Below are 21,732 nucleotides of genomic sequence, written 5' to 3'. Positions count from 1 at the left end.
AGATTCAAGCTTAAAGTTTAGTTTTCAATTCCATATGCTTTTTCCTCTTCCCAAATACCTGATTTCTGCCTTTCTTTTACTCTGAAAAGAGGAGTGAAAAGGATATATTAGTTCAGCTTGAGTGCTGACAAGCCATTTGCCAAAATGATATAAATAAAATCTCAGCTTGTTGCCCAGATCAGCAGAACATATCTCCCCTGTGCTTGGCATAACATTTGATACACTCTTTTGGTGTGCTGAAAATTCCTTTCTATTGATTAAACATGATCGAAATGGGACTTTTATTCAGAATCAGCACAACACACTTTTCTTTCAAACTTCAAAACTAGAGAATAAATGTTATTATCCACTTTTATCTAAACTGCAAAATGATACTAAGTGACTATGCTTCCATTAAGATAGAGGAAAATGGACTGTTACCAGCCTAGGAAAGAACTTTTTACTTGCATTGTCCATGTCTTCCTACCAACAGCAAAAGGAAAAGAGATACAGTGAGTAGGATAGAGATTAATTTTGTAAATTTTCCTCATTACACCTTCCCTCTATTCAACACAGTCAGAACAGCTGGGACTAATCAAGGGTCTGAATGAAATAACAAAGTCATCCTATCATGTAAATGCTTTAAGAATCTATAGTAAGCACAGTGTATTTTTTCTTACTCATAGATATTAAAACTGGATGTATTGTTAAATGTGGTAAAAAGCATACCATATGCTATGATCAGCACTGTGTTTCCTTCCCAATGTTGGTGTAGAGTAAAAAGAAAGGAAAAAAGTTTCATTTTTTACTCATGCTGGGGAAAAAAGGAAGGGATGGGTGTTTTTTTAATCCAGTGCAAATTCAAAATGCACTACAATGAAATTTCTTAAATATATTGAAGATCTGTATGCAGTCTGGTTATGTTTCTCTTCTTTCCCTCAGGTACACAATAATCTGAAAAGAACCGTAGTGCAGTTGTCCTGTTATTTCAGAAACCTCTCTGAATCCCTCTTTTGATGACAGGCTAATGACACGTGAACAAACAGCCCAGAACATCATGTGCTGCAATAAGCAGAAAGATACTGCCCCAGCCCTCGTTTCATCTCGCCCCATTTCTCAAAAACAGACAGATGATTCCCATTTTCCATTTCTTTATGTTGTTTTCAAGCTACCAAATTAACGCAGAGTAATTTTAAAGGCATTATCCCCTCTGTTCTTAATAATTCCATGAGACACCTGGTGCTTTATTGCTCCTGGGTGTTTTGGTCACCTTTTAGTTCTTCTAGCAATGGCTCAGTTGTCTGGAAAATGCCTTACCAGAGAAAATACTCCCTCATCTTTTTGTAATTACATTATTTTAACTAAGTCTTCTGCTTTTTTTTCTTTATCTGACTTATGCACTGTTCATGTCCTTGTCTCTAATGCTGATATACCAGGAAAATGGTCTGAAGTTACCTTATAATGCTGTCACTTCTACTGCACAGAGCCCTTTTTTGTGCTGTACTACCTTCCTGTTGAATCATTTGCATTACCAGAGGACTTAGAGAAGTCATGAAATCATCACCACATGTTGCTTTCTTATACACCCCATCTAAATTTTTTGTTTGTTTTGCTCATCTTCTGCTTTTCTCTTTTTTTTTTTTTTTACTCCATGTGTTTTCCAACTGGTATTAAATTGTTCCACAGTGATGAAGTATGTTCCCACCTGTGCACTTGGTGTCCTCCCATAAGTTCACGTGGTAGGATGTATTTATAAATGCTGGTACAAACTATCCACCTCTCTTCCAGAACCCCTCCATTTCTTCCCTCACTATTTTACATATTCTAGCCCTTTCTGTATAATGATGCCGAGAGTTTTTCACACATTCGAGCAGCTCTGCCAGCATTTATGGGCACTCAGAATCTAAGGATATGGAATAATTCCACAATATCACAAAATACCATGTGCTTCCTTACAGAATTTTATTATAAAATATGCAAAACAACACGTTCATACTTCTTGAAGAGTGATGGAAGTAATAACCCTGAAGTACACAACATTGAAAATGTCAGGCCAGATCACACAATTTTAGAAAAAATTTCTCTGGTTTTTAAACCTTCTTCAAATATTTTTATTCAGTGCCCCAGGTCCTCCCTTCCCCCTTTCAAGGAAATACTGGACGTGACACTCGCTGCCCTGGTCTGGTTCACAAGGTGGTGTTCGCTCATAGATTGGACCCGATGGTCTCAGAGGTCTTTTCCCAACCGAACTGATTCTGTGATTCCCACCCTGGCTCCCGGGCTTTCCCCTCGAACTTCACGGGTACAGCCTGAGCTTGATCCCCGCTTTGTGCCGCGCCTCCCTGCACCGCCTTGAGCCCCTCGGCCTCCCCTGGGGGCTCCAAGGCAGCGTGGAGGGCACCGGCACACGCGGCTTCACGTTTCGGCACTGTTTTGAAGCTCCTGCCGCTGCTTTCGGCCGAGACGGCCGCTCCCCACACGCCGCTGCCCGCCCCCACCTCGGGAGGCCTCACACAGCGCCCTGAGACACCGCCCCACCCTCCGCCATGCCGCACTTTCGTCACGGCCGCGCCCGTGCTTCCACCGCCTCGCCAGTACTCCTCTGTTGTCATCAAACGCGTAGTGTCCTCGCCGGTAGCGCGGAATCACGTTACCCTTGGATTCAGCGCTTGGGCTGCTGGAACTTGACTCGAATCTGCTGTCGCTAAAAGCCAGCCCGCCCCTGCCCCTACGCCGCCGGCGGAACCGGAAGTGTCGCCATTTTGTTTCGGGTGATGGCGGCTGTGGTGGTCTGGGACCGGGGGCTTTAGCGCGGGCCTGGCCCTGCGGGGACTCGCTGCTCGGACAGTCGGTGCTCCTGCGAGCTGCCTCCGCCTCGCTGCGCCCCACGGTGATGTACGGAGGGCTCGGAGGGTCTCGACGGACTGCAGAAGAAGCAGGCCCGCCGCCCCTAATGTTGTTGTCAGGCGGGGGAACGGTGCCCGGGCCCCCCGGAGGAGGTGGAGGTGGAGGCGGGAGTAGCCGTGTGGAGCTGCTGGTGTTCGGCTATGCCTGCAAGCTGTTTCGGGATGATGAGAAGGCTCAGTACCAGGAGCAGGGGCGACACCTTATTCCTTGGATGGGAGACCCCAAGATCATGATCGATAGGTCGGTGTAACACAACCCCCAGACTGTGCTGCGAGATCTCCTGTGATAGCCTCTTTCTGTTTCCCCCCTTGTGCTGTGGGCAGTGAGGGCGGGGGTTGAGCAGAGGGCTCGCTCTGGCAGGCGCGTCGGGACCCTCTGTGCTGGGGCTGGAGGCTGCTCGTCCCGGCACAGCTCCGAGGGCGCTCTGCAGCGCTTCATTCTGCGGAACTTGGGGGTTCCCGCTCTGGCAGCGCTGGGAGGTTCCTCTCCTCCCGGCAGGCAGCGTGTGATGGGGCTCTCAGCTCCACTTGTGAAGGCAGGGTGGAGAGTGGGAATGATCTGTTCCTTTTCAGTGCAAACCACAAACGTCCTCCTTTTTTTTCACTTGGAATCTAAGGGAGCCTGATTTCGTGGGAATACTTATTAGGCACATTGTGTGTTCTGTAGGTGAGAACGTGGCAGTGTGGGGAGTGCAAAGGCGTTTATCCACCATAAAGAAAATGGGGATTTCCTATTTCTCCTACATAATCTGGCTGCAGGCTGCTGATGGGACACCCCAAAAGCACTTCTTGGCCTCTTCACTTTTCCTGGTTCCATGATTTACTCTATTAGACAGAAGGGATTCGATTTTGAGTGCTTGCTCTTGAAATTTTATGTCAGGGCTGGCTTCTTTTGATTGTTGTACCATAGGTCCAGGTTCATGGCCATAGAGACTAATACAATCTGCTTTGATCTTCCTTCTGGTTTCTTGAGTTGTTTCAGCACTGCAGGGTGGGACTTGGAAATAAATGTATTCAGAAAGGGTTACCTGAATATTTTGTTGGTAAAGAGGGAAGATGAGAGATCAGGTTGGTTATGTTTGAGTGGAGCACTGAAAGAATAATTTAAGAGTTATGGCTGACCCTGAAAACCTCAGTGGGAAAGATGGAAGAATTTTGGTTTGGAAAGGGTCATATAACATACTATAGATATTTGTTCCCTCAGTTTCATCACTGCTTTGGTGCTGGACAGGATTTCTTATTTTGACTTAAAAGCTGTATTTGTCTTGGAAAAATATCAGTAAGGGAAGGTCTTTTGATTTCCTTCCATAGGACTGAAGAAAAAAGAAATGCCCTTGCACTATTTTGGTGCTTACACCATTAATGATGGTTATCATTGAAATAAATTTGTTAAATTGGAATAGACATGAAGGCAGGACAAAACACCCAGAAGTTTTTGTAGCTATGTTTCATTTCCCATGCAACAATGGAAGTGTTGTGTTGCACACTTCTAATCTAAATAATTTCTGTGACTGATCTCATTTGTTGGTAGAGGCTGTTTTTGGGGTGCTGTGCAGCAGAGCCCCGTTCACAGACGTTATAGAAATTGTAGGGAGCAAACACTAAGTATGTGCATGTCTGTACCCACATACTGAAATACCAAATAACATACATTTGTGAGTTAAGGCAGCTTGCAATTGCTAATCTTATAAACTCCTTTGGAAGCTTAGATTCCTTTTATCTCCAGCAGCAGGAAGTCTTCATTTTCACCATTTTGAGAAAAGCACATTGCTATGAGAAGACTTGGGTTCAAGTTTCCCTGTGGACAGAGCTTGATTAACCAGACCTATATTTCATTTGCTTTTTGCTATAAGAATATTTACTTTGTTTTTGGTCTAGCAAGTTGGCACAAGTCAAGAGTTGTGTGTGGGAAGACACCTCAGCGGAGTCGAATTTACTGTCGCTTTACTTTCCAATCGGTTTCTCTTACTGATGCATAAACATTATCCCAATGCAGTGCTTTTTCTGCAAATAAAGTGATTTCTTAGTAGAAAGGAACTGTACATCATTGATCTTTGCCGATTTTGCGGTGAACCTCCTTAAATTGCATGTTTATGTTACTGTTCCTATGTATGTGTGTCTCTCTATCACATAACCCAGAACTTATTTCCTCAGCCAAATGGCTAGGGGCCGAGCCTAGCCATGATTTTACCTCCAATGGACGCAAGTTTCTATGGTGAAGATTTCTCCTGAGAGTTCGAGACTAGCAGAAAGAAGCGAGGAAATTTCGACCGTTTGGTTCTTACGGATAGGTATTTATGTACTCGGGTTTGTGTGAATGTAAGCTATTTGACTTTCCAGAAAAACGTATTTTGCAAGTGACATTGATTGGTTGGTTGAAGCACGTACGGTAAGAGCTGTTAAGGAAATGGATCCCACTTAAACTATTAAAGGATACCTTTGCCTTTAATTGTAATAATTTCTTAGTTTCTTTGAGAGGAATTTAGACTATTAAACAAATTTTCGATAGTTGGTGACAAATGATTAGCAAAATTAATTGTAACTTCTAAAAGGGAGTATGCATTAACGTAAAAGTTTTTTTTTGTTTTTTTGTTTTTCATTTTTATTGGGTAAGTATTTAAGTAGTCACATAAACCCAAGCCCTAAGTTCTTTGCATTGACCAGCTGTTTCATCCTGCAGGTACGATGGGCGTGGTCACCTGCATGACCTTTCTGAATATGATGCTGAATATTCCACCTGGAACAGAGATTATCAATTGTCTGAAGAGGAGGCTAGAATAGAAGCCCTCTGTGATGAAGAGAGGTATTTAGCCTTGCATACGGACTTGCTTGAGGAGGAGGCAAGGCAAGGTATTGCTCAAGGAATAACATGGTTATTAAAAAAGCATGTTTAAATAAATTATTATGAAACTAAATTTACTCCTAATTTTATACTCTCTTTTTCTGATGTTATCTTGACAGTACCCAGTGGATTCGAAAAGCGGGAGTCTTTGCGTATGAGAGGACCTCAGGATAGTTTAACTGTAGATCCACACAGAAATTGCCCAGATTCTGAGGGCAGACTGGGATTTCAGACCCCCCAAAATAAACACATTCTGCTTCATTTTTAGTGTTTAAAGGAAATTCTGTGCTTTTATACGCATAATTGCATTAGAATGTCTTAATCCACAGCTTGTCTCTCTTCAAGAAGAAATAAATGGTCAGCATGTGTACATGCTGTGTTTTTCTGTTCAGTTTTTAATGAAAGCTAAACTGATCAGGAGAAAACTTCTTATTTAAAAACTAAAGTAAGAAATATTACTTCTTCTTTTTTAATAAATTAGCTTCTGAATATGTTCTAATGTTGGTAATTGCATTTTTGTTCAAGAGGAGGAATATAAAAGACTCAGTGAAGCTTTGGCAGAGGATGGTACCTATAATGCAGTGGGATTCCGTTATGGCAGTGATTATTATGACCCTTCAGAACCCACTGAAGAGGAGGAGCATCAGCCTGCAAAACAAAAAGGTAAAGGTTAAAAATAACAAGGGTTAATTGAGAGGGAGGACGTACCATTTCTCTGTCTTGCAGTTGAGGGTTTAAAATATATGGGTTATTAAAATGCAGTTAGAAATTCTGAAAGCATTTCATCAAGGTCTTTATGGAACTCTGTTTCTGAGTTTTTGCAGACTTTGTTCTTGGTGAGCTTAAAAATATTTTCCTGCTGTGGCACAGTCAATACTGCAGTAGTCAGGGAATTTAATTCTGCTGTCATGCTGATTCTTATTCAGAAAAAATTAGTAATCCCTTATATTGGCTGTCTGCTAACACTGTGTTTCTCAGTCAAGACAGAAAATACCATTATAAGCATAAAATAATAATAAGAATATATATTTTTTAGTTTAAATTTTGTCATCTTAATTATTACAAGTCTGTCTTCAACATAGTGTACCCTGCTCCATGACCTAAAAAATACAGAATTCAGTTGTCATGTTCTCATCTATAATTCAAATAACTTCATATTTTTATCATACATTCTTAAGGAAGGTTTCAAATGTTGTTGAACTATGTCTTAGTAAATTGAGGATCATTTAATTAATGATCTAACTACATCTTGGTGCGTTACTGTGGTATGAAATGTGATTTTTTTTCCCCCCAAGTTGTGTTGCATTGCAAGACCATTTTAGGTCCTTAAGCTTATTTAGTGTTTTTTTGAGAGATTGTGTAAGGGCAGTCAGTGTCTGTGCTACTTGCACTGTACAAACAGTTTTGCCTCTTCCCTTCTGTACTGAAGGAGCATTGATTGTCTCTTCAGGGGTTTAATTAATTTGTTTAATACTCTATAACCAAATATTGTTAGTTGGAGCTGCTGCCAAAAGAAACAGTCTGTTCTTCGTCTACTGCTCTTTCCTTCTTTCTTTGCTGCTGAAATTTCTCTGTACCTTTGTGGAGTTAAACTATTTGAGTTCATTAAAAAGAATAAAACAAAAACCAGCCCACCAGAATATAACCAAACAAGTGAATTCCCTTTGTTGTATGGTTTGTCCTCAGTAATCACTGCGACATCTCATCCATGATGAGGTTGTTCTGCTGTTTCCACAGCTCCCGTGGTCAGGTGTTCCTGCACTTGGTGCCGTCTAGTCTGTCAGGGGAAAAGGGGAATACAATTTCTCTTAAGGCTAGTAGAATAGATAATACTATAAGTTACTTTAAAAAAGTAAACCTTTTATTTCAATTATTAGAAAAATCTGTAAAGCAGAGTATATTCAGAGGAAGATTTCTGCTATAGCAAGGAGAATGTATGGAATGTAATACAAATTATTCTTTTAAACCATATGTAAATGTCTTCAGTATAAATGCTGTTTATATAGCTGCATTTGATAAATTCCTTGATTTCACATCCTTTTAGAAATACTTTATTTCATTTTTATTTTTTAGCATTTGTGTGCTTTGGGTTTTTTTTTCCTAAATATTCTATTCTGTCATTTCTTGTAGAAACAGCTCAGACAGAAAATACGGAAGAAAATGAAGAACCTTTTGTTGCCCCTCCGGGTCTGAATGTACCTTCTGATGTGGAACTGGTATGTGTTCAAGTAATTCAGCCTACACTTCTGCCAGCTTTTGAGCAGTTGATAGTGCTCTGTTTGGGCTAGGTTTTTTTTTTCATTAACTTTAGTGTGGTACATTTTATTCTAAATATATTTTTATATATCTAAATTCTAATGTGGTACAAATTATTCAGAAATAGTAACTTAATTTCAAATGTTCTGCCTTGAGCTCTTGAGTTCTATGAACACCCTTGAATCTTCTTTTTCACACTGAAATGATTGCTGTGCTTATGCTAAGTGCCTTTGGTATCACTTAGGATATTATTTTAGCTAATCTGAAGAAAAGGCAGTTGTTTTTGGAATGGATACTTGCTGAGATGTAAGGTTCAATGTTCCAAACAGAAAGGACCATTAAACCAGAAATTTGCTTCTGTTCAAGAATTCTTTTCTAGAATCTTTCTTACTAAGTTGCAATCTGAAGGGGAGAGAAACTGATCAAGTGTTAATGCTGTATATAAAACTAGCATATTCAAGGAGAAAAACAGTAATTTATTTCTAGCTAAGTCTGAAATACCTTGAAAGCATTAGTACATAGAAGCTCCTTTCTTCATGGGATGTTGCTAGAATTTGCTGAGTGTTCTGTAGACTTAATTGGACTTGTGTATTTTTCTTTAAGGGAGCTGAGAGTACAGGTCTAACTATAAGGGTTTTCAGTGTATTTCAAGTTTCATAAAAGTTGCAGGAAAATCTGATAATATTTTTTCTCTATAACTGTGGTCACGAAAGTGTTAATTTATATGTGGGCTCAACTTGGTATTCTCAACTTGATAACCTTGGCAGTGAAGATTCAGAGCACTCTGTTAGGATAAGTAATAGCAAGCACAGAGTATTTGTGTAACCGTTTTAACTTCATTAGCTTTTATTTAAAGAACCTTAAGTTTTCTGAGAAAAGCGTCTTATTTTGCATTTTGATACTGTTTCCAAAATGTAACTGCTGGTGAAAGAGTGTTGGTTGTGATAGCTGCTTGGCTTTTGTTCTGAAATTTAGGATGTATTTGCTGTGTACATTGTATAGTGCAGTGTGGGGCTTACTGAGGTAATTTCTCAGTCAGCTGTTGAACTGCAGTATATTCGCTTGAACAGAATGCAAATATACATGTCTTTGGTTTTGATTAAAAACCCATAAACTCAACAAACATCAAAATGCCTAGACAACAGCTCTGAAAGCAATGTGTACTTAACTTTGGATTGGGATTTGTGATTTTTTTTTTTGTAAGCCTTGATTTGTTGTTGCTGTTCTATTTAAGTAATTCAGCTTTACCATGGAAGATATTTATTCTTTATTTATTTCTATTTAAGAAATTTGAGAATCAGCATGCTAACATTGAGACTTTGCTCCCAGTCTGCAACCTGCAGTTCAATAAAGATGGATATAAAATACTTCCTATTATACAGATCAATGCAAAGTGGAAATATTCAATGAAGACAAGTCAGGCAGCAAAAAAAACTCGTCCAGAAATACGGAATGTTCAGTGTATGACGGCTCCAATTGCATCAGTAATGTTACTCTGGAACTTAGAACAGAAGAACTTTGGCAGGCAGGCCAAAGGTCTTCCACTGCTTAAAACTGATTATGGGCAAAAATGATTGTTTTTCAGCAGGGCACTTTAAGAAGACTGTGGATGCTCTTGAAGTGAGCTGTCAGAGGAAATTTTCACTTAATAACTTATGAGGAGAGATAGAAACAGAAAATCTTGATATGTGATGTGAAATTGATAATGCACAAAATGTTACTAGTTTAAGAACCTCATTGCCTCCCATCAAAATAGTCTTTGCTGGGGTTTTAGAAGGACAAATAAAACTTGAAACAACTAGTTATTTTCCGTATTGAACATGTCCTGGTAAAGGATCCAGTCAGCAGAAAACAGCTTTTAAAGCAAAACAGCTTTTATTGGGCTGTTTGATTATAGTCAGACTTTTTTCCCCTATGTGGAACACCACTATCTCAAGTGCTTCCAATCTTCTGAGAAAGATTTTTTGAGGTTTGCAACATAGCTCGGTATCTATGAAGTAAAACTGCAGAGCTAAACCAAATCACTAATGTGACACTTGAGTCTTTATAGGCACACAGATTATGTGTTTTTACAGTGTACTGAGCACAAGACAAAACAGCTGAGTATGAAATTAAAAGTAATGAATAATGAAGTTCTTTCATTCTTTAGCTGTACTCTTGTTCTCTTCACATCTTGGGTATGATATCATACTGTTCCCTAGGGATTTCTGGCTAGGAATTTCTGGTGTGAAAATTCATGAATGCAGCTGAACTTTATTTTTTGCTTTATTGCTGAAGTGTTTGATGACTCTTCAAGGGAATGGACATGGGAACTATAGTTTGTATGTTGGTCTTGAGAGGCAACATGTTCTTCCCAAGCAAATAAAATGTAAGAAATTTATAGTTAGGGAATAGTATTTGCACATTCAGAGATAACAGAATTAAGGACAGTTTTTGGGAAGGAAACCATACATGTTGAGTTTTCAGAGCATCGTGAGATATTGTAACACCAAGGTCATCCAGGATCTGTTGCACTCTTCAGTTTCGTTCAATGCAGAAACAGCTGTGCTGGTAGAAGAGGATCTAGCCAAAGGAACTGAATGAGTAGCTGAGGAAGTAACTGTTTTGGCTATTTTTTAGGCCTAATGTGTTTTCACTAGTTTTAAGTGATTATGAAACTTAAGTTGCTGAAGAAAGCCTAGAAGGCCTGTCCTACTAGGCTGCTACTACTACTACTACTACTACTACTACTACTGTTCTTTCTGATTCCCTTTGGAGTTCTAACATACTGTACAAGCTGCTTATGAAAATACAAATATGTGTTATTTTACTCCCACAGCCACCAACGGCAAAAATGCATGCAATCATTGAGCGAACTGCAAACTTTGTGTGCAAGCAGGGAGCCCAGTTTGAGATCATGCTGAAAGCCAAGCAAGCACGCAACTCCCAGTTTGACTTTCTGCGGTTTGATCACTACCTCAATCCCTACTACAAGTTCATCCAGAAGGCCATGAAGGAAGGACGCTATGCAGCTCCTTCAGAAAGTAAAGCTGATGAGAAAAAACGTGAGTTGTTGCTTGGCAAATGGTGGCTTCAGGATGGGAATCAGTGGAACTGATGCTGGTCTTTTTATTAAAATAGCCACATTTTTCTGGGATTCCACTGCAGCCGAGATTGATGTGCTGATTCAAAATTTTGCTTTAATTGGAGATTTTTTTTAAAAAAATTCTTTGTGGAAACTTTCAGCTTCAGGAGCTGCTGTGATGTGGAAGTTTTAAAAGCAGTTATATACCTCAAGTCCAACAGAAGGTTGACCTGTCCATTTAGGGTTTAGTTTTATTGATGTTGGGCGTTATCTTGGATCTGTGCTCTTGTGACCAAGCTGATTTATATGAATGATGCTTTCCTAAGATCCATGCTTGTCCTGTATCACCATTCTTTCCTAAAGCAAATTCATAGCAAACCTAAATGAAATTCAGACATTGCTTTTATTTAGACTCAAGAGTCAAATCTGAGGAAGATGATGATGATGATGATGATGATGACGGAAATTATCTTCATCCGAGTCTTTTTGCATCAAAAAAATGCAGTAGGCTTGAAGAGCTCATGAAGGTACTTGACACTATTAAAATTACCTTTTTATCATGTAAAACATCTGATTCATGGACACAAAAATTGCAGGTGCTCAGGTGTGCGGTTCTTTTCAGACTGTAATTTAAGTCTGTTTTAGTAAACATTTGTTTTACCTTTTCTCTAGCACACAAATTGCTATTTTTCCATTTCCAAGGAATTAAATTTCTGTTTGTGATGCCCTCTGGTATTAAGGGCACCACTCAAGAATTTATCCTATGGAACCTGTGTTCAAGCAAAGAGATTAAGGTATTTAATGGAATAACATGGTTATTAAAAATAATATAAATAAGCTGAGAGAGAAATTTTTTTCTTCTTAGATTTTAGTAGATGAAATGTTAACATGAAATAACAGTTCCAGCAAATAATATTTCACCAGAATTTATTACTCATTAAATGTAAATTTTGCTGGATATGTTAGTTGTTTTTATTTTCTGAGACTGGACAGTGATGGAATAATGGGAGTGACAGACAGTTGTATGTATTTCAGGCTTTGAGTGATGCTGTCTGATATTTAGACAAGTCAGGTTCTGTGCCTTATCCCAGCCATGGCAGTCATTGGCTAACAGTAATAACCACTTTTTTTTGATGTTATTCATTTCTGTTTACATGAAGTGTCTTGTTCTTCACTGATTTTCAAATACATTGATTCTGATGTGAGAACTACAAAAACAGTAACTGCAGTGTTTGCATAGAATTATTGGTGTCTATCAAGATAGAGATATTTGCTTTCCTGAATACATTGATGCTACTGTTCTTTAAATACGTACTTCCAAGTTTAATCTTTTTTTCTATTTTCAAAATACTTTCAGCCTTTGAAGGTAGTAGACCCTGATCATCCCCTTGCAGCACTGGTGCGCAAAGCACAATCAGATAATAATTCGTCAACGCCACAGTCAACAGACGGGGCAGCTGTGCAGACATCACAGGCAGAATATTCCTCTGACTGTAAGTGCTTTGTGAGGAGGCAGCTGGTGGTGTGTTTTGATGAATTGTGTGTGGATGCTGGTGGGAAGAGAATATGTTGGCTTCATGCTTCATCCCGTGTATTTATTCTTTTGCGATCTCATGAGTCTTTGAAGGTCCTTTCTGAGTATCTCTTGAATTGTTGCTTAAGAAAACCAGGAATGCTGTGGAGGGGGTGGGCAAGCCAGAGGCACAATGCCCTTATTATTATATTTTGTTTTTGCAGGTTTTGTAAATTCTGATACTCAAAAAGTTAAAGTCAAGCTTAAATGAATTTATGTGCTTCTTAAGTCTTTTCAGCTTCCAGAATTCTGAAAGTCCTTGAATCCTTAAATATAGAAATGCAACCTGCCCTTTCATTTATGGGATTGACCATGTAACACTACTGAGATATAAGAAAATTTGTGCTGAAGCCTTTGCTACCATAGGGTTTCATGTTATTATACATTTGTAGGTAAGGAGTAGTGTTACTTCAAGGTGGTGCTGAGTGAGTTCTTGATTTTTCAGTAATGTTGCTGCAAATCAGTTATAACCGTAATAATCTGAGTTGATTTTTATGCATTATAGGATCAGAACCCCCCAAAGGATTGGATTGCAGGTGTTGTCACTGTAATATGTAGGGAGAAATATGCATGGAAATAATTTGTATTTAAAACTGTACCATAAGGGAATCTTAATAAAATCAAAATAATATTTCTGTGAAGAAATTGAAAATTACTGGTTATTTAAAGAAAGACTGAAATCAAAATAAGTATCTCCATTGAATAGAGCTAGTCAGTTTTTTGATTACTTTCATGTCAGGCTTGAACCGGAATAGACAGAAACTGGGAGATTATAATTTAGTACTACAACAAGGTCAGTTTGCAACTCATGTTCCCACTTTTAAAACTTAACAGGACTTTATTCTGTTCTCGTTACAGACAGCTTATTCTTTGAAGAAAGTAAACACTGCCACATGGGAATGTTTATGAAACTTTTAAGAGGATAGTTCATTGTAATTTAATGTATTGATCAAATCTTGCTTCCAGAAATGGGACTCTTACTGTAATTAATTGGAAATATTTTACATTAATATTTTCTGTTTATATGTAGTCTTTCTGCAGAAAACATATTTATAAGGTGGATTCTTCTTGTAAATTTATTAAGCTAATTAGAACATTATAAAATACTGTCCTTAAAGAAAGAGAGAAATACATAAAAAGCCTTTGCACTCTCAAGAAATATTTAGAGTCAGAGAAGCCTCTAGTGTGGAAAACATGTTCAAATGCATGGTTCATTATGTTGCTGTTGATTTGCAAAACCTGTCTACTTTTTGAGGTTTGAGTAAGTAGATGTGTGTCTATATATAGTAATATAGGGGTTTAATATGTATATAGTGATTCTAGTGGTTTCATCTGTTAATGCTGATTTTGAATATATGCACATTTCTTTCTTAATGAAAAGATAGTTTTAATGGAGTTAAATTGCCAGAGGTGAATTAGATCAGGAAGTGTGATTTCATACTATCTCCTTTTTAAATATGCCTGCTCTGTTCACTTCTGTATTCACATCTATGACCTTCAGTACATTCACATTCTATTCCTTAATCTACGTATTTCTTGCTCTTTCTAAATCTGTTAATATGAGCCTTTCCTTTTTTTACTTTGGGGTTTTTTTTATTTGTTTTTTTTTTTTTTTTTAACACGAGAAATGAGATGCCCTTTCCTGGTGTGTTGTGCCAATCTGGATTCTTGATGTGTTTGTATTGGTACAATAATGTATTTCATTGGGTGGTTTTCTTCTAATTAGATATTTATTTTTAAATGTGTCTTTTTTGTAGCAACTGTGGCAGCCATGTATTACAGCTACTACATGCTCCCTGATGGAACCTATTGCCTGGCTCCTCCACCTCCGGGAATCGATGTTGCTGCCTACTACAACGCCCTGCCCGCAGGGGTGACTGTCTCCAGCACTACAGGTGTAGCAGCAACAGTTCCTCCCCCTCCTGGTACAACACCCCCGCCTCCCCCAGACTCAAATGACAGCACCAGTGGGTTGACTTCTACCACAACATCTACAAGGTACCTCAGACAGCTTTGCTTGTTTTTTGAGGGAGTCTTGTTCCTGCACTTCAATAGCGAGTGTTTAGTAAGGGTTCTGTTATTGAATCAAGCTATTTTAACTGCATGGTGAACACAGAGAACAAACCTCTCTGTATTTGGTTGGTTGGTTTTGGCGGTGGTTTTTGTTTTGTTGGGGGTTTTTTTTGGTTGGTTTTGGTACTTGTTTTTAGTTGTTTTTTTTTGTTAAAACAAGAGTCTGAAAGATCTTTATGTTCTGTTTTTAAAAACTATTTACTCTTGATGTTTTCAGCACAATTGCTCCAGTGGTTGCCATTATACCTCCACCTCCAGATATCCAACCTGTCATTGACAAGCTAGCTGAGTATGTTGCTAGGAACGGGGTGAAATTCGAAACTAGTGTTCGTGCCAAGAATGATCTCAGGTAAGAGAAAATGTTATTTAAACTGTTACTTCAAAAGTTAAGGTTCTAATTTTTTAAGATATGAAATTACATGACATGTAGGTTTTGGCAAGAGAAGTACTGTTGTTCTTTTTTTTTTAATTGAAATTTAGGGACCTACTTAACAGCAATGTGAAAGCATTATGGCTCTAATTGTCAAAACAACCAATCTGTCAAAACTGTCTCTAGTGACCGTGCTCTGAATGTGTATCCTCTTAAGTTTAGGCTTAAGTAAGAGCGCTTCAAAACATCAAATAACATTTCATTTTCTAGAGAAGACTAGATGATAAGGGATTGTTAGTATTAGCTATGTTCATGTGCATCTTCACATATCCTGTTTTCTTTCAACAGGTTTGAATTCCTGCAACCATGGCACCAGTATAATGCTTATTATGAATTTAAAAAACAGTTCTTCCTTCAAAAAGAGAGCGGTGACAACTGCCAGGTACATGTATGTTTTTGTATGCTTCTATTAAAAATGAAGTAAATGTGAGAAAAGGACTTAGCAGTTGTGTTACTGTGAGACATTTTAAAAGCGGAACACTGAATTAGGGAGAAATTGATCAGCAAATGATGTGAATGCTTTTTTTGTTGTGTTTTAGTTTTGTACAGCATTAAAGTAAGGATCTGTGAGATGGTGTGGTATTTAATTCTTGCTTTTTACTATAAGCCACACCACTGTAGCTGTAATGTAAAATGACTGCCTGAAAATCTTCTGACTTTCTATACGAGGGGATATATGCTTTGTGTAGGTTTTGAGCTTTGTAGGACTGTGATTAGTGTTCTGCTGTCAGAAAGGTTAGCCATGGCTTTTAATACCCATACCTTCCCATATGCCTCATCATTCTTCCTACAACAGTAGCACAGAGGCTGGAGGAGCTTTCTGACGTGTTTTTTTCTGAGGGAGGTTTAGAGTCCAGCCGTGACTGCAACAGTACTGGAGCTTCAGAATCTCACAGCACTTTCCTACTTGCTTTGCTTCTCCTAGTCTGTGTTATTAGGTGGTGGTAGCCAGACTTGGCATTCATGTTTTTAACTATTCTCGCGTTAGCTAATTAGATTGTTCTCTTACTGAAAAGAAAATTGCAAATAATATCAGAACTACATTATCTGATGTTAACTTTTCATGGGAAAGAGCTATTTTTTTTTTAGGCCCTATGTCATTTGTCATCTCAAGGCTTAGATTGGGGAGCCTTAAACTGAAGAAGGTAGGCCTGTGGGTAAACTCCTCGGAATTGCTTTGTGGAAAATGAAGAAATTCAATAATGGTTGCTGTTCAGAACAATTGTGTCTGCTCTTTTGTTTTAGTAGTGAAAAAATGTTCTGAAGACACTATTTTTAAAGATAAGCTGTGGTAAATATGATCTTACTCAGCTGATAAATTACAACCAAAATTGTCCTTTGCCACAGTGCTGACTGTTGTTCTAGAATGTCTCATTTGCAAACCAGTGGATTGAATTCATAATACTTACATAATTAATAAGGACTTGTTAACGTGTAGTTGGGGGGAAATTGTACACTAACTGAAGCATAATAATAAAGGATTCATTTTAAGTGTTCAGATGAGTACAGCTAAAAAGGAACTGAAATCGGTTTAAGTCCCTTGAGGTCAAGCATAGCAATGCATATTTTTGTACTGCATGGCTTTGTAGATAGTGCCATTATCTTAATTTTTTTAAAATAATGACTTTGATATTATCTTTATGCTCTAGTAATGTATGTATAGGCAACTAATTCAACTGATGCTTTTCCTCTTGGCCATTAAAATTAATAAGAAACTGTACTACTGACTTCAGTAAATACGGGATGAAGTGCTTGATTTCATTGTGCTTTTCCCCTTGGAGGACTTTCAGAAATCAGTTCTGTTGGTCAGGGAATGGCTGCAGGGAAGATCTGCTCAATGCCTCAATTTCAACGTCACGTATGCTTAACAACTGCCAGCGCAACCAAACTTGACTGTGTTAAATTACTTAATGTTATCACACAACTCACCGTGTAAATACTTCGAATGTTCTGTAATATCCTTCTTGAAATTTTTTTTGTTGCCAGTTCAGAGATCATGCTGAATGATTCAGTCGTGTAATGGTACAACCAATAACTCTTTACTTCCTAGAAAATCTCAGCACATCTGTTGTATCAAAAAACATTGCTAGGCCCGGTGTTCTTCAGCAGAATGCTGGAAAAAGTCAAACATTAACATGTGTTGATTCCTGTGAAATCTGATTCTGCGAAGAATTTACATGCAGTTGTACATGAGGAAAAAGTGTCATAAGCTTTCACCCTCTCTCTGGGAATTGACTTTATGGATTTGGTTTGGGACCCTGGAAATCAAGACCTAAACCAATATACGAAAGAATTACATGCTTTTAGGGTCTAATTTTAAAAGTATAATTTTAAAGCAGTTCTTGGCAAAAGTGCATCAGCTGAAGAACATTTTCTTTGCTGTAAAATAACAACATGTTCTTACTGTAGATCTGTAGGTTTTACAGGCTATAGGTTTATAGGAGGTAGAATTATGGTTACGAGTGCTGAGCAATACAAAATTAGCTGTTGTGTGATTAGCTGATAATACAATTTTTCAAATGGCTGACAAAATTGCAGCTCCACAGACATTAATAAGTGTCCTGTTAGTAATTCTGCTAATTTCTTTTGAAAAGGGAGTATCTTCCTCTGAAGATGTTCCAGCAGACACTGCCAGTGATGCACCGAGTGAGACTCAATTTGCAGATGAACATGCACCTGAAGATGCATCTGAGCCGAGCTCTAAGGGAGTTCCAGGGATTAAAAAGGATGTTCCTCCTGCTAAAGCTGTCAGTGATGGTAAACTGGTGAAAGGTATGGTAACATGATTTATTTGTCATAAAAATATTTGATAACATATACATAAAGAAAAAAAGAAGGCAGGGGAAGTAGGGAGAAGAATTTCATAATGTGAAAAATATATTTTCACTGAAGCCATCAAAAAATGTCTGTAGTAAGTAATTTGATTGCTCTCTTTCTTAACAGACTATCAGGTATTTATGGTCTGACACAGTAAATTTTTTTTCCTTCAGTTTTGTGCAAAGTTGAAGGCTTTCATCAGTGATACCAGTAAAATCTTATTTTTGTCATTTTCAACTTGACAGTTACAGGCTTTGTGCAAGAGAGAAATCATTTGTTTTGAAGAAGAGCAGTGGCCTTTATTTGAAAGGATACATGTGGAAGAAACACTCTAGGCTTGTTGCTCATTCTGGCCATGTTGGACATTAGTCGTGCTGGAAGAAACCCCTCTCATGTCTAAATGAGACGTTTTTACTCTTGCAGTCATAGGAGTAGAGGGACAGAGTGGGAAGATATCTCTGGAAGCCACTCAAAAACAGTTAACACAATTAGTGTCCCGAGTTGGAGAAATGATTGTTTGTATTTGGGAGCTGATTTACTGGCCTCCCAGGAAAAGATACTTTAAAAATTGTAAGATATGTTAAAAACTAAAACTGTGCATCTTTTAAGTAGAACTGAAAGCTACTGAGAAAAATAAACAAAACAGAAAAAACACTCTTTAACTGGGATTCCATGGATGGAAACTTCCTTCCTGCCAATTTAGTGGCTTACTTAATTACTGATAAGTTTATCTTCATCCTGTGGTTCCTTTGAATTCTCTCTTCCTGCTTCCCACTGCGATCCCATTTCTTCCACGACCAGCAAACACCGGGCTCTTTGCTGTGACTCTCTGTCCAGACTCTGCAGTTTCTTCTCTGTGCAGCCTGAGTAGCTTCCCTGGGGAAGGAAAAATCTTCCTTGCCTTCAAAGATGCCCCATTAAGAGATGCAATATATATTGTTATATAATTATAATATATAAGAAATATGTATTGTTTCTGTTGTTTTGCTATTAGTAGGTGGCAGACTGGAGCCTGTACTTTAATAGTAGTAATCTGCTCAAATTTACATAATGGAATATAACCAATGAGTCATTTCATGGCAATCTGATTCCTATAAACTTATTTTCATTTCCTTTAATAGGATACAAATCCCACTTTATTATAACCTAAATACAGTACTTGCCTCCAAGACAGACAATAACATTCATACTAGACTTTTCTTCTGCCTCTGAGGAAATAAAATTCTATTTTAGGATTTGTTCTATCCCATGAAAAAGTGGGAAAATCACTCTTACCTCTTCCCTTGGAATTATGGAGTTCTGAGCATATTTCCTTACCCCAGGATTACCAGAATCAAAGCTTATCTTTTATAAACCTGGTATGTAATTTAATTACTGTATTTAAATTTCCCTAATTGGAATCTCATAGGATGTATGAGATCGTGAAAGGCTTCCTGAGGAAGGTAAGTACTGCAAGAGACCATATGGTACTAGGTAGTGGGAAATTCCATTCTTCCATTCTTTTTTCTTAGAAGTATCATTTTGGAAAAATGGGTTGGAGATTAATGCCGTGTTTTTTTTTGAGATCTTTACATAGCAAATGAAGTTTCCAACGTTTGTTTAAAAACACAGAAGGAGAAAAAAAAAGGATTACGTTGTCCTTTTCAGCAAAATGATTAGCATTATAGGAGGGTGCAAGTTCCTTTTTTTTGTGGTGTAGTCTGCAGGAGTAATGGGTAGTCAGGAAATTGAACCTGCCTTCTGTGTAGTCTAATGATGTGTGAAATCTTACCCATTCATTCACAGCATCCTTTGCTCCAATAAGCTTTGCAATCAAGGCAAAAGAAAATGACCTTCTTCCTTTGGAGAAAAACCGTGTTAAATTAGATGATGACAGTGATGAGGAGGAAGAGGAGGGAAAGGAAGGCCAGGAGAGTGCTAACAGCTCATCAAACCATACTCCAGCAATTACTACTCCTTGTTCTGCTTCTGAAGAGAAAAAGCCTCAGCTTACACAGGAGGAGTTGGAAGCTAAACAAGGTATTCCATGTGGCACTGAAAACAAAATGAAGGATTGAGTCCTTCATGCAAACCACAGAACTACCAGGGGTGACGTTTAGGGGTGCTGAATATTCTGTGTATGTGCTGAAAATTTCTGTGTATTGTTAACAAGAATGAGAATTCTTTTCACACAGTTTCCTCTTTATTTTTAAGACTGAAATCTTCATTGGTTGCTCTGACAAACTCAAACTTAGTACACAGTCAGGTAGTTGAGTCCTAGTCTATTTGTTCTAATGCCTGATCTTTCAGAATTTTATTTTGGTTTTACATTAAAACCTTCTAGTAAAACACTGAATTTGTAGTTTCCAGATTGCATTAACAAAGCCCAACAAAGACATACCAGTTTGTAATTTTCTTCAGCGAACAGTGAATTGCTTCAAGCTATTTTTCATTATATAGGACTCACATAAAGACTCGTATTGCCTTGTTGATGTTTAGTTGCTCTTAAAATGCAATGCTATTACATCTTTGTATGGGTTTTTCCTGCTCCTGTGTTAATGTGCAGAAGGGCAGAAGGGCATGCTTTGTGAATTTGAAAGAAATGATGTTTTAAAAGAATCCGTTCTCACCCATTCCTCCCCAAGGCTGTTTCACGGCAGAGTGTGCCTGTTAATGTGGATGTTCTGTCAGTATTTACCAGCTTAAAAACTCAGTATTTCTCCCAACTATGAGTATGCTACAGGAATTTAGTTTTTCATTTTCAAAATGGTGGTTTTTTGCTTCTAAGTAGCACTTGCTTTGTAAATTGCAGTAGCACAAAGTATGCTATGGTGTTATGTATCTAAAGCAAATATGAAGTCTTTTGTATGATAATAAAAATGCAGTGTAAAAAATACTTAGAAAAAGTTGTGTGTTGAAAAACCTGTGGAATTGAACCAAAAAATCCAGTTGTTTTGTACATATACAGAACACAAAAATGAAAGTGTGAGATGAAAAACATTACACCAAGTAGCTGTTAGATGCATAGTTAAATCCATTGGCCTATTCTCTTCATGTAATCACATGCATAATCTCACACAGCAAAATTCTGCTGGTTGTGATGACGAAACAGTTTCTGAAAATTGTTGGAGCTGCTCTTTCTATAAACATATATTTAAATAGGGCTGGAAACTATGAAGATCAGATCAGTGGAAAGAGCAAACTGGAGAGTTTACATCACTTTAAGACTTAAAAGAAAAAAGCTTTTGAATTTACAGAGCTGCTTTCTTTAGGTAGCTTTTATAAATAGAAAAGGACAAGTATCATGAATAAGCAGGATTGGACTTTCTTATAATTTTAATTTAGAAGTTTTTACTTCACCTGTACTGCTTTACATTTGCTTTACATTAAGCAAATGATGTATCTCTGAATTATGATGCTTGGAATTCCTTAATTTCAAGTTTATGTCCTTACCATTTCATTGAATGGCTATATTGGAAAGGCTTGAGAGACTGGAGTGGCTGTTTGCTTGTTTGTGATGGGGAGGGGTGTTTGTTTTAAGGAAGCCTGAGTTCCCAAGCATGACTCACCCTAAACCTAATGCTTAATTGTCTTTCTTAGCAAAGCAGAAACTAGAGGATAGATTAGCAGCTGCAGCAAGGGAGAAGCTTGCTCAGGCCTCCAAAGAATCAAAGGAGAAGCAGCTACAAGCAGAACGCAAAAGGAAAGCTGCCTTGTTCTTGCAGACCCTGAAAAACCCTCTGGCAGAGGCAGAAACTGAGAAAATTGAAGAGAATTCCTTCAGTAGTGAGGTAAGCAAGAAATAAATTTCTC

General features: G+C 38.0%; 1 protein-coding gene across 9 annotated transcripts in view; it reads left to right on the top strand.

Moving 5' to 3' along the window:
• Positions 1 to 2,733: 2,733 nt before the first annotated feature.
• The window catches only part of SFSWAP (splicing factor SWAP), a 38,338-nt gene continuing 19,339 nt past the window's right edge, over positions 2,734 to 21,732 (top strand). For 3 of the 9 annotated variants that reach the window (XM_033518269.1, XM_033518267.1, XM_033518268.1), the window contains exons 1-13: positions 2,734 to 3,126; positions 5,566 to 5,735; positions 6,253 to 6,390; positions 7,858 to 7,943; positions 10,802 to 11,027; positions 11,459 to 11,574; positions 12,405 to 12,540; positions 14,378 to 14,618; positions 14,911 to 15,042; positions 15,412 to 15,505; positions 17,718 to 17,895; positions 19,726 to 19,959; positions 21,520 to 21,710. In XM_033518269.1, coding sequence (XP_033374160.1) covers positions 2,873 to 3,126; positions 5,566 to 5,735; positions 6,253 to 6,390; positions 7,858 to 7,943; positions 10,802 to 11,027; positions 11,459 to 11,574; positions 12,405 to 12,540; positions 14,378 to 14,618; positions 14,911 to 15,042; positions 15,412 to 15,505; positions 17,718 to 17,895; positions 19,726 to 19,959; positions 21,520 to 21,710 — 2,196 coding nt within the window. In that variant the 5' untranslated portion in view covers positions 2,734 to 2,872. Of the gene's footprint in view, positions 5,736 to 6,252; positions 6,391 to 7,857; positions 7,944 to 10,801; positions 11,028 to 11,458; positions 11,575 to 12,404; positions 12,541 to 14,377; positions 14,619 to 14,910; positions 15,043 to 15,411; positions 15,506 to 17,717; positions 17,896 to 19,725; positions 19,960 to 21,519; positions 21,711 to 21,732 lie in introns of all 9 variants that reach the window. The other 6 variants (XM_033518264.1, XM_033518263.1, XM_015644028.2 and 3 more) reach the window with 5 other exon arrangements.

Source organism: Parus major, chromosome 15 (assembly GCF_001522545.3).
Source record: "Parus major isolate Abel chromosome 15, Parus_major1.1, whole genome shotgun sequence".
NCBI classification, from domain to species: domain Eukaryota; kingdom Metazoa; phylum Chordata; class Aves; order Passeriformes; family Paridae; genus Parus; species Parus major.
The sequence above is the reverse complement of the archived record's forward strand: the minus strand, read 5'-3'. Positions and strand labels throughout refer to the sequence as shown.